The sequence below is a fragment of the Ochotona princeps genome, chromosome 19 (genome assembly GCF_030435755.1).
Source record: "Ochotona princeps isolate mOchPri1 chromosome 19, mOchPri1.hap1, whole genome shotgun sequence".
NCBI lineage: Eukaryota > Metazoa > Chordata > Mammalia > Lagomorpha > Ochotonidae > Ochotona > Ochotona princeps.
In genome coordinates, this window is record NC_080850.1 from 50300038 (window position 1) to 50312836 (window position 12799).

Consider the following 12799-nt stretch of genomic DNA (forward strand, 5'->3'; position numbering starts at 1 on the left):
ACACATAATCTCCTTAGATAGCTGCATTCTTGTGCACACTGACACACAGACACACCCAGACAGGGACACCTGTATAATATACACACACGTACACACATAGATACACACCACGCTCACATACATACACAGACAACCCGGACACGGACACCTGTATAATATATACACACATACATACACATACACACATACATACCACACTGACACACACACACACATACACACACCACACTCACTTAATATACACAGACACACCTGGACACCGACACCTATATAATATACATACATGTACATACACACATAATACACACACCACACTCACACACAACGCACACAATATACTCAACAACACAACAGTTTTCTGAGGGCTCCCTTCACCTCCGTATTCCTCAGGCTATAGATTATGGGGTTCAGCATGGGAGTGAAGACCCCATAGAGCATAGAGATGAGCCTGTCTCGGGCAAGTGAGTGCTGGTTGGAGGCACGGCGCAGGTAGGTAAATATAGCCGTGCCATAGAACAGGCAGACCACCAGGAGGTGTGAGGCACACGTAGAGAAGGCTTTGCGCTTCCCTTCCACCGACTGGATCCTCAGGATGGAGGAGACGATGTAGAAGTAGGAGACGAGGGTGGTGAGGAAGGCGCCAACCCCAAAGACCCCACCTATCACTAAGGCAAGGGTCTCTGCCAGGTACGTGGAGGAGCAGGAGAGAGCCACAACCTGTGGAATGTCACAGTAATACTGGTTAACCAGGTTGGACCTGCAGAAGGACAGGCTGAAGGTGGCCATGGTGTGGATGAAGGAATTAAGGAAGCCAGCTGCCCACGTCCCAGACGCCAGCTGGACACAGCGAACCCTGGTCACGATGAGGGTGTAACGAAGAGGGAAGCAGATGGCCACGTACCGGTCATAGGCCATGGCAGCCAGCAGGAAGACTTCCGTCCCCATCAGGGCCACCAGGAAATAGAGCTGCAGCGCACAGCCAATGAGCGAAATGCCATTCTCCTGCGTCAGGAGGTTCTGCAGCATCTTGGGCACAGTGGCCGAAGGGCAGAGCATGTCAATGCAGGACAGGTTTGCCAGGAAGAAGTACATGGGCGTGTGCAGCTTCTTCTCAGTCCCGATGGCCAGCAGAAGAGCCCCGTTTCCCACCAAGGTGACCTGGTAGACGGTGGCAAAGAGCACAAAGAGAGGGTAGCGCACCTCAGGCAGCTCCGAGAGCCCCATGAGGACGAACCGAGTCACCGAGGAGACGTTGTGGGTGTCCCCGACTCTCCCCTGAAGGACGTATCTGCAGGAAGGAAACCAGCCAACAGATTAGGGTAAGAAAGCTCAGCCTGATACCTACGTGGAAATTAGTGTCTGGTTAAGACAGAGATTTCAGTATTAGAACCAATGAGAAAAGTCTGTGATATTTCAAAGGCTCTCCAGTTTCGTTCCTGCTCCAGAGGAGACGCTCCTAGCAGCAGCAGACGTCTGAAAAGTCCACTTTGTCAAGAAAGCCGCGGCAGCTGGTGGTTCTCACGCCACCGTCACATCACCTGTTCTCCATCAGCAGTTTCGTGCTCCACACGCCTTCTGTGTGGTTCCTTGTTGCGCAAGCCTGCATCGGTAGCAGGAATCAGCAGACGCAGGAGGAGATGAGTGAAAGGCTGGAGTGTCTGCCCCCAGGGTTTCCACTGAGAAGACCTGATGTGGGAGCAGCTAAGCAGGATCAGGACCAGAGTGGAATTCAACACACTCAAATTTAGGATCAGGCCTGAAGCATCCCACCAAAAGACGAATCCACATACCTTTCCCCTTAAAACACACGGGCTTGCCTGTGTGTGAGAGATTTTAACAAGACAGGAATTCCCTAAGCCATGTATGCTGGAGCATTTCGGCCTGCCTGTTGAGTTGTTTGTTCCTTGCAGCCCACGTAAGCACACACTTCCAGCCATTTGCAAACAGACCTCATTTGGACATCTACCCTTCACCCCTCTGTCCCTTGGAATCTAATTTCTCTGCCTTTCTATTGAGCATGTTTGACAGAAAAGTCAGAGAAAAGATGGATTGAAAAGAAAACGCAAAGGTTGCTTTGTGTGATTTCCCATCCCTTTGCGTTGCCTGATAAGAGCTCAAGCCAAAAGTAAAGGATGAATAACACAAACACGCAAAATGACATGCACACAGTGGAAGTGGTTCTCACGCCCCTCCTCTTGCAAGGCTAGGACAGGCATCACAGACAACAGGAGACGCTGTGGTTCTTTCCCCAAACAGCACCAGATTTGGAGGAATGTCTTGAACGTTAGGAAAGAAAATCATAGTAATTTAACTAGTTGTTTAAAAACAACACAGTGATTGTGAGAAACAGGACCACAACATCTTGAGTAAGACATTATCTGGCTACACATCAGGTTATCCAACAAGCACCTTTCAGAAAATGGTAACACATGTTTGCTCCCTTTTGCTCTTGATTGTTTAAATTTTTTAAATCAAGTTAATGTTTCTGAATATATAACAGGATCCTTTAAAGTGCTCATGGAAAATGAGGTTAGAAATGTCAGCTTGTTTTGATGCCAAAAATCTTCTGAAATTCATGCATGCCGATTTCATAACACGTTTCCCAAGAGTTATGAAAAAATCACCAAAAATTTTGTGTGTCAAAATAAGCTCGTACTTTTAATTGTTTTTACATGAACACTTGGCCATAGGGTGACACTGGTGCAGGGACTATGGGGCTGCTCCTGGGAGACACTCAACCGACCAGCCTGCCGTCCTCTCCAGACCTTACCCTCTTGTTTGTGTGGTCGCAGCCACATGCATCATGTAGGAAGCTCTCCTCAGCAAGCAGCGACTCAGCAAGCAGCGACTCCAGCAGCCCACTACAGAGAAAAAGACAAGCATATAGTTCAGCAACACAGCCCCTAGTGGCTCTTGGGTGCTGGGATCGCTCAGAGTTCACCATGTGTGTAGTTATCAACATCAAGGAAATACTATTGAACGTTTCATCAGAAACCAAGAAGACAGCTGAAGCTGTGTTGCTGAGAAAGCAATCAATCGTGGGTGGGTTAGCACTGCTAACCTGGGGCATCACCACGGCTGCCTGGAGTTCCATCCCTGTACCCCGTATTACAAGACCCATAAATCCAGGTCCGTGAGTCCCAAACCCTCTTGCACACAGCAGCTATTTAAATCCGTGTAGAAATGGGGTCCACCAGCATTGGCGTGCACATGCTTCAGAGATAAGCTGGCAAGCTCTGTGCATGTAGTCACTCACTGTGCACAAGTGAAAGCTCTCCTTTAGTGGCGCCCACTCAATGTTCACCTGCACCTAGTCTCTTCTACATGTGCATGTCACAGTGTTTGGGCATATTCACAGACACCCAATGCCGATCCTGAAAGTCCTGCATGTGGCACACGGGTTTCTTACCTTCTTGGCTTCTGAGAGTTTGTCACCAGTGCAAAAGCTGAATCAGGGAAAGTTGAGATGGTGGAGGCTCCACTGCACTCGCACACACCCACATACAGAAGCCAGGCTTCGTCCCACACAGGGCTCCTGCCGAGCAGGTTATGTAATGCCCACTGCCCCATGGAGACTCTGGGCGGGGTGGTGGTTGTCCCTCTGCCCTTGGAAAATCTGAATTACTGCCAGCCTTGTAACGGGCAACAAAGCTGATCAATTAGGGAGAAAGAGATGTAGGCCACACAGGAATTACACTTCATTTCTTGCAGTTTTCTGGGGCAATACAGGACAAGCTCCTTTTCCCAGCCATGGTATTGCCAGACAACACTAAAGAATGAAATGCAAAGAATTTTAAGTCAGAGTAATCATTCCCACCAAACATGTTCATACGTCTAAGTCGCTATAAAATTGCGTTCTTCAAATGTTAACATAACTTGTACTTTGTCATGCACCTGTATGTTGCTTCCTACCAACACCCGAGAATTACTCTGCTGGTCACAGAATGAGTGGAATTTCAAACTTATTTCAGCCTGTAACCGCTAACTTGACTTTTCTAGCAGTGCAAAGGCTAAGACAGTCTTTTCATGTGTGAATGTTAAAATTGAAGACACTCACCTCAGCTTAATCTTTTCAGAATGCTGTGCTAGCTCTCTCATGCCTTCATTACCCCATTAGTATGCTTTGTACAGCTAGCTTGTCTGCAGCTTTGAAAACATCTCTGGTAATTTAACTGGAATTCTGCCTAGTGCAGGAATCTAATCTGAACCAGTATCTCCCTGCAGTCCCTCAACATGGCAGGCATTTCCTTCTGGTTAGTTGCCTGAACTATCCACCTGTGTGGTAGCACCCAACAGCTGCTGCGCATACTCCCTTCCCATTTTTGTGTGTTGCCTTCTTGTTCAGTGTTATTTTAAACTATATTATTTCCCAAGAAGCTTGATTTCCAAATTTTCATTGGCAATATGTAGAAACAGGACAGATCTTCATATCTGAGCCTCTATCTCACGGCCTTGTAGACCTGCCTGCTAATCCAAGAGGTTTCCTTGGGGCGGTTGGCTGGCTCCAGGTCTTGTCTGCAGGATGAGTTTGCCTAATACCTTAAATAATTATCATTTCTCTTTGATTAAAACCTGAAAATCCATGTCGTTATTTTTATTTTATAGCTCTTTAAATTTACAGCCCAGAGCAGTCTCATGCAGAGACTGTTGCCCTGTGTCCTGCTAAAGCAACATAGCTCGGAAAAGCCCCATTGGAAGTGTGCCCACTCTGCAGAGAGCCGGAAGGTGTGAACAGGATTCCAGGAGTTGCTTGCTCTCCTGCATTCACAGCTGGCAGTCCAGAACCACAAAATGTGGGACCAAGAAGGACACATGACTTCCACACACCATCCACGTGGGGCCAAAGGACATCCATGTGGCCTCCATGAAGTGCCTTCTGTGTAGTGGAAGCACTAACCTGAAGGAAATCACCTACACAGTGCACACTGCACACAGGACACACTCCACACACACAGTACACATTCCCACAGTGTGCACACTCCACACACAGTGCACACTCACACACTCACACAATGCACACTCTCTCATACTGTGACTTCTTAAAGGGACGTGAGTTAGAGTGAATCTGCAGGTGCTCTGAACTTGTATGTTCAGAAATGGGAAGTGGGGCTTTGGAGATGGTGGAGGGCAATTTTCATTTTATTCACTCAGATTCCCAATTCAGAATTTGCTTTTCTCCACCAGCTACTCCCCCTGCTGCATTGTGAAAGCTCCACCCAGGCTCCAAGGGTGCAGCACAGTGACAATGCCCATAGCAAGGGCACTTCCTTCCTCCTAGGGGAGAGGTGGAACCCTGTGGGTTCTGCCATGCAAACACCTTCCTCTACTCTCTGAGTATCTCTGACATCTTTTTGTCAGAGATAAAAGAACCCATGACAGAGAAGGCAAGCTGAGAGCAACGGAGTGTTCAACAGCTTATTTAGAGCCATGAGCCAGGGCCACAGGACGAGATCCCATCAACACACAGACTAATGACACAGGAGCAGGTGTGAGGTAGGGACAGGGAGTGGAGGGAGCTCAACAAGGGGGCTCTGTTGGAAACTGTTGTTTCACTCCCTGAATAACTGAAATAGCCAGGTCTGAGCCAGGCAGAAGCCAGGAGCCAGGAGCTCCCTGCTGGTCTTCCACATGGCTGGAGGGAACCACGTACTGGCTCCTCTGCTGCTGCCTTCCCAGGTGCTGGGTTGGAAGTGGAACAGCCAAAGGGTGTCCAGCACTGGTGTCCAGTGGCAGCCCCTTTGCTGAGCCCAACACTGGCCCTCCTAAGTGTGGGATTGTGGATGCTGCTGGAAATGTGGCTGTTCTCTTGGTTTCCTTTTTTCAAGATTTGTTTTGGTGCCCAGCCTAGCAACTAAATCTTTGCCTTGCATCTGCTGGGATACCATATGGGTGCCGGTTTGTATCCCAGCTGCTCCACTTCCCATCCAGCTCCCTGCTTGTGGCCTGGAAAAGCAGAGGAGGATGGCCCCAAAGCCTTGGGACCCTGTGCCCAAGTGGGAGACCTGGAGAAACTCCAGGCTCCTGGCTTCAGATCAGCTGCTCTCCAGCCATGCAAGCACTTGGGGAGTGAACCAGCAGACAGATCTTTCTCTCTGCATCTCCTTCTCTCTGTACATCTGCCTTTCCAGTAATTATTATTATTATTAATAATAATAATAATAATAAAAGGCTTTGGGCCATCCTCAACTGTTTTCCCAAGCCATAAGCAGGTAGCTGGATGGGAAGTGGGGCAGCTGGGACAGCCGGGACACAAACCAGCACCAATATGGGATCCCAGCGCCAAGCCCTCTCTTGGTTTCCTTTTTAAGTTAGTGATTGCTAGCTTATCAGAGCACGACTAATTTGCACATCAATTGTGTGTCCTGAGGTCATTGACTAGCTTAAACAGTTTTGTTTATCAGCTCTAGACTTTCAGACATGAACAGCTCATGTAATACGTGAGCAGAGGTAATTGTGATCTTTTCCAGTGTGGGCACCTTGTGTTTGCCTTGTCCACCTGCTCTGACTTGGACTTGCAGAAGTGGTGAGAACAGACATCCTCCCCTCGTTGCTGGGCTGTGAGTCTTTCCCGTTTGAGCTGTGGCCCTTTTGTGTATGGTTTCAGTCATGTTGAGGCGATTTCCTTCCAGTTCAGTGTGTGAACTGTAGTTCTGTGGATGTGGAGAGACCCTAAACGTGCACCTGGAAATTCCACTCAGCCATGTTATAGAATCACTTAAAGTGCTGCTCGGTCCAGTTTGCTGGTATTTTGTTGATTTTTTATGTCAGAATTCACCACTGATGCTGATCTACAGTGTTCTTGGGATAATGGGTCTGCTTTTAAACATTATTAACACATAGCTTCGGAGAAGTATCCTGTATTTTTAACATGTGCAGTAGCTTCAAGGACTCCATTAAGCTTCATTTACATGTAATATCATATTCATGTTGGTGAAATAAACTTGAGATGATTCAGAAGAAGAAAGAGAGAGTATTTTCCTTGTGTTTTCAAATAACACTGCGTGCGAAGGGAGAAAAAGCAAAGGTTGTAAAGCAAAGAAGTCCACGGTTTAGGGTGTGGAGGACTTGGAAACCCCCTGCTAAGAAATCAAAAACATAAGTGGTTTCAGTAACTGACTTGCAACATCTTGCCCGATTGCCGAGGACTGATGAGATGAAGGGCGAAGACAAGACCTGTGGCAATCGGAGCCCAAAGGGGGCAGGGCATCCAGACCTGCTCCTTGACTCCCTCTTGTGCTCAGCTGGCCTGCATCCAGCGGTAGGCTGCCGTGGCCACCTGCAGGTGGACCTCGAGTCCGCTGTGTTTGGGTCTGACTCTGCTCTCACCACTGCATTTCCTGTGGAAAGCAGGGTTCACCACCGCTGCCATTGCACAAGTTAGGAGCGTGGGTCCACCCAGATTTGACTATGATACCTTTATCTCCTTCACACCTACGTCCGATCAGTAACTGCAGCTGCGAACAGCTCAGTACTGGTGTATCTTGAATCTCGGCTTCAGGACAAGCAGCGGGGGTTCTGCACAACTTCTGAGCTGAAGGAAGCTGTTCTCTGCTCTAAGGTAACTATTGTATTAAATCAAGAGTAAAAGGTGCGTGCAGCTGAAGTGTGGATTCGCACTGCGAGCAGAGCTCTAAAGACCGAAGCTCGTCTTCTGGGCCAAGTGCTGTCTGCACCCTGTGGACTCTGTCCCGTGGGACACAGTGACATGGACCATTCACTGAAGGAATTCACCTTACACATGTCCAACTCACACTCCGCTCCCCCCAAGCCAGGACTAGATACAGCCCTTGGGAACACACCCTGGAGTCTAGACATGAGGTGCGCCAACATCACTTTGTCATTGTTTGGAAAGTGGGAGCATCATGTTGCGTTCTGTTGTAAAAAATCACCTTCTTGCCCGTGGCATCAGTGTCCCAAATGGGCGCCAGTGTGAGTCCCAGCCGCTCTGCTTCCCTTCCAGCTCCCTGCTTGTGGTCTGGGAAAGCAGTGGAGGCCAAGTCAAGTCCTTGGACCCCTGCACCACGTGGGAGACCCAGAAGGAGATCCTGACTCCTGGCTTCAGACCAGCTCAGTTCTGGCTGTGGGAAGTGAACCAGCAGATGGAAGATCTCCATCTCTCCTTCTTTCTATATAACTCTGCCTTCCAAATAAATAAATGGCAATTTTAAAAAACAGAGCCAGACATAAGTAAACAACCCCAAAGAGACTTTGATGTGATACATTTTAATACATACATAAGTAAATGATAGATCACCTTGGCTTCTCTTGGCATGTGACAGTACTCACTGACAGGGTTAGGTTCAGGGTTAGGGTTAGGCTCAGGGTTAGAGTTAGGTTCAAGATTATGATCAGATTTGGAGGTTGCTTACTGACCAATCTCACTCAGATCATTATTATATTAGAGGTGTTATCAATTTGCTAATTAATTCACCAATTAGATTCAAGTTTCCCTCTGCCTCTGCCCCAACATTTGAGACAAGTGGCAAGAGCCCAGCTCCTCCCAGGGCCAGGGTCTCGCTGGTTAGACCTCGGCCCCGGAATCTTGCTAGGGGCTACAGGCAGCAAGACCGTTTCTCCTGCCAGTCCTTTTCCAGTCCTGTGCTCTCCCTGAGCAGGCGTCAGCCATGCCCTGATCCCCAGCGGGTGCTGGTCCTCCTCAGCTGTTCACAGCCCACAGTGCTCACCCAGCCAGGGCCAGCTACCCTCGAATCTCTCCTCTCACCTAGAGCCTGTGCTCTGAAAAACGACATGATACTTGGTTCCTGCAAGATGCATCTATCATTGATTTTGAGGTCAATAGATCCCATGGGTCCATCTGCTCCCAGCCCCTCCTCATCTGTCAGAGAACTCCCCCGGTGGGGAACATGCATTGTGCCACAGGGAAGCCAGGCCACTCCAGGAACACACTTGGCGGCTGCTGCTGCCCACGGCCACCTGGTGGGCACTCAGGCCTCGGAGTCCCGTGAACCCACCCCACTCCCCAAGCATCAGCCATACCCCCTAAGTAAGCCTGCTGATAGAGGAAACCTCTGTTCTTGTGCGCAGAAAGAGGGACATGGCGTCCAATTTTTAAGTGTCGTCTTTGAAAAAGTCTAGCTGACTGCAGACTTCAAGGTAGAGATGGGGCAACCCTGCTCCCCCCACCCACCACACACACACCACTAGAAAACAGGCCTCCCCAGGGCAGGTTGGGAGGACATGAGACAACCTCACAGTGCAGGAGACGGCTGCTGCTGGGACGAGGGGAAGGCTGCAGGGTAGCATGAAGAAGCAAGGGCCATGACAGCAACAGGGCATGTTGTGGGCACTTCATCTTCTCTGTCCCAGACCTGATAGGTCTGTAGAAGGAACCAGAGCCAAGCCTCCATCATCCTCAGAACAAAGCAGCCAGGATCTGTAGGACGTTGGGCAGTTTGAGGGAGGTGCAGGTGGAATCCCTGGCTGGAGCACATGATCATACAGCCTAGAGTGCAGGTGGCAGGAGCTCCGCTTGGCATGAGGGCTGCATGGCCATTGCCTCGTGAGGGTCCACTTCTTCATCTACCCTAGCCTGAGGAAGTCACAGTGAGAGACGAGGAGGTCACAGTGAATGACGTGGTCACAATTAGAGCTGCCAGGGCCACAGTGACAGCTGACAAGGTCACAGTGAATGGATGATCATTTTCTGATAAAAACTATGCATTCCTAGCCTTGCTATAATGATGAGAAATATAAATGTCATGGGACCTGGCACAGTAACCTGGTGGCTAGAGTCCTTGCCTTGCATGTGCCAGGATCCCGTATGGGTGCTTGTCTGTATCCCAGCTACTCCATTTCCCTTCCATCTTCTTGCTTGTGGCCTGGGAAAGCAGTGGAGGACGGCCCAAAGCCTCAGACCCCTGCACCCACGTGGGAGACCTGGAAGAAGCCCCTGGCTTCAGACCTCAGACCAGCCTAGCCGGGGTTATTTTAGCCATCAGGGAAGTGAACCAGTGGTGGAAGATCTTCCTCCCTGTCTCTCCTTCTCTGTAAATCTGCATTTCCAATAAGAATAAATAAATCATTTTTAAAATATCATAGAATTCCCCTAGAATCCAGATGCAAAAATTCCTCATTTGCAGAAAATACATGACAAAAGGAAGGTCATTTAGAGTGAAACCATGAGAAATTATTATTGACATTCGATGGCAGTTACTCCTGCGGTTTGAGCAAATTTTCATCTGAGCTGGAATCTGCAGATTCCGAAGGACTGTTCCCACAGAGAACGCACGGCTGCTCCAAGAGCAGTGTCGCCCTGTGCGTGTCTGTGCAAGCTGGAGAAGACAGCACGTGGACACCAGGGTGAGGCCGCCTAAGGTGGGACCGAGGACCCACGCAGAGGCAGGGCCCTTCAGAAGCTTGGCCACCATCCCCGTCTCTCCTCTCTGCTTGCTTTGCACCTCAGCCCATCTCTCCACAGTTCAGGGGTGGCTGTAGAGCAGCAGGGAAACCAGCTTCACATCCGCCTGTCAAACAGAAAGCCTCGGGAGGACCCAAGATGGGCTGAGTCCTCTGCAGCCAACAGGGAAGGGGCTTGGCCAGGCTCAGCATGTCCTGTGTTTAGAAAAAGCCACAGGGGATACACTGACTGCGTGACACCCCTCACTTTGTTCCCGGTCACAGCAAAGCTGGGGTCAGGGAAGTGTCCTGCAGCGGTTCACATACGGAAGAGCTATGGGTAAGTATCGAACCAAGTGAGATTGACCCAAAAGTCTGCCAGCAAGGCCTGCTTTTGCCACAGGGAGATGATCATTAAACTGTCACCTGACAGTCATGTGAACACTCCCGAAACCTTGCCTAGAAGTGCCTTCAGTGCCCCCTTCACCTCTGTGTTCCGCAGGGTGTAGATGAACGGGTTGAGCACGGACGTCACCACTGTGTAGAAGAGGGACACGAACTTGCCCTGGTCCTGGGACCTGCTCTGGGCTGGCTGCAGGTACATGAAGATGATGGTGCCATAGAAGATGACCACAACCAGCAGGTGTGAAGAGCAGGTACCCAGGGCTTTCCGTCGGCCCATGGCTGACCAGATCTTCAGCACTGCCCTGGCAATACAGCCATAGGAGACCAGGATGAGTGCCACGGGCACCACGAGGAAGAGGGCACTGGCCACGAAGAGCTCTGCCTCGTTAAATGTGGTGTCCACACAGGCCAGCTTGATGAGCACAGGGACCTCACAGATGAAATGGTCTACTCGGCGATGCCCACAGAACGGTAGCTGCAGGGTGAGAGTGGACTGGACCAGGGTGGTGGCCACCCCGCTGAGCCAGGCCAGGGACGCCAGAAGGCGGCAGAGCCAGGGACGCATGATGACAGCATAATGCAGTGGGCAGCAGACGGCCACATAGCGGTCATAGGACATCACCACCAGCAAACACACTCCGTGGACCCCAGGGCCAGGGACACGTAGAGCTGGACCACACAGCCCCCATAGGTGATAGCTCTCAGAGGATCATGCAGGCTGACCAGGAGCTGGGGCACTACACTGCTGGAGAAGCAGAGGTCCAGCATGGACAGATGGGTGAGGAAGAAGTACATGGGCGTGCGGAGCTTTGAATCAAGATGGAATACCAGCACGATGGCAGCGTTGCCCAGGAGGGTGAGCAAATACAAGGCCAGAGTGACAGGGAAGAGGACCTTCTGCAGCCGGGGGTGGTCAGCAAAGCCAAGCAGGAGAAAGCCGGCCAGCTCCCTGCCATTACTGCTGCTCACCAGCCCCATGGGCGAGGAACACTCCAGAAAATCAAGGCTCAGCTGTGGACAACGCAGATGCCCCAGGGCTAGGGTGACTCCCAGGAAGCACAGCCTGTGGCTACTCTGAACCGCGTCCGCATGCCCCCTGGTCCAGTCTCTCCATCTAGAATGAGTCTTCACACCTGCTGGCCTGGTCTCTCCATTTCCCTAAATAAACTTCGCAGGTTCTGCAGAGGCCTCAGCTTGCTCTGGTGTTCAGAGCAGAAAGCGGCTGACACTGACAACAATGCGGCCTCTTACGGCCAGCCAGACAGGCCACCCTGCAGCCTCCTACGGCCAGCCAGGCAGGCCACCCTGCAGCCTCCTACGGCCAGCCAGGCAGGCCACCCTGCAGCCTCCTGCAGACGACCAGGCAGGCCACCCTGCCTGCGGGCCGGATTTGCTTCTTCAAATTCCTCCACAGCTAAGCAAATGTCTCCTTTTTCTGGTTCATTCTAGAATGAAGCAAACATCATACAACATTAACTACTATCATTCCTGGCTTGGCTACACGGCTAGGGATCCTGAAGGACCCCACGGCTCCTCACTGGATGAGAGCCCACCAGAGGAATAGGAGAGCCAAGAGCCAGGCCCTCCTACCCTCTGAGACTGGGCCGATTGCAGAGTGGGGAGCACCCACAAGCAGACTCCCAGATGACTGCCGTGCAGTCAGCTCCCAGAGGTGTGTCTCAGTGGCCACAGGAGGGTTCTAGCCCCACTGGCAGCCAGCCCAAAATGTGGCAAATGCTTCTCAGAGAGACGCCTGCCATCTGGATGAGCTGCCCAATTGCCTCCTGTCACCAACAGCCATGTCCCATTAGGCCCCACAGGACACTTCAGTGCCCACGGGAGCCTACATTCTGCTTCCTCTTCCTTCACTTTCTTGGTGTCCAAGAAAGTGCACCTGGCCGGGGCTCCGCACCTCAAGGAACACCAACCTAGGGACACCTTCAATAGACTGAACCACCTCTTAGGACCCCACAGCCCTGATGAGACTGCTGGGTTCAAGTGCTGGCTCCATCCAACTCCAGCTGAAATTGTCGGGGAG

General features: G+C 50.8%; 2 protein-coding genes across 2 annotated transcripts in view; both read right to left on the bottom strand.

Annotated features, from left to right (window-relative positions):
- Positions 1–273: 273 nt before the first annotated feature.
- The window catches only part of LOC101517319 (olfactory receptor 5V1-like), a 28164-nt gene continuing 15638 nt past the window's right edge, over positions 274–12799 (bottom strand). The window contains exon 2 of the mRNA XM_058677614.1: positions 274–1288. Within this exon, the coding sequence (XP_058533597.1) occupies positions 340–1288 (949 nt within the window). The 3' untranslated portion in view covers positions 274–339. The remainder of the gene's footprint in view (positions 1289–12799) is intronic.
- Positions 10555–11822, bottom strand: LOC101517072 (olfactory receptor 2G2-like). The gene is given in 2 exon segments (XM_004586548.2): positions 10555–11394; positions 11397–11822. Coding segments are annotated over 2 exon segments (948 nt in total). The 5' UTR covers positions 11740–11822; the 3' UTR covers positions 10555–10789.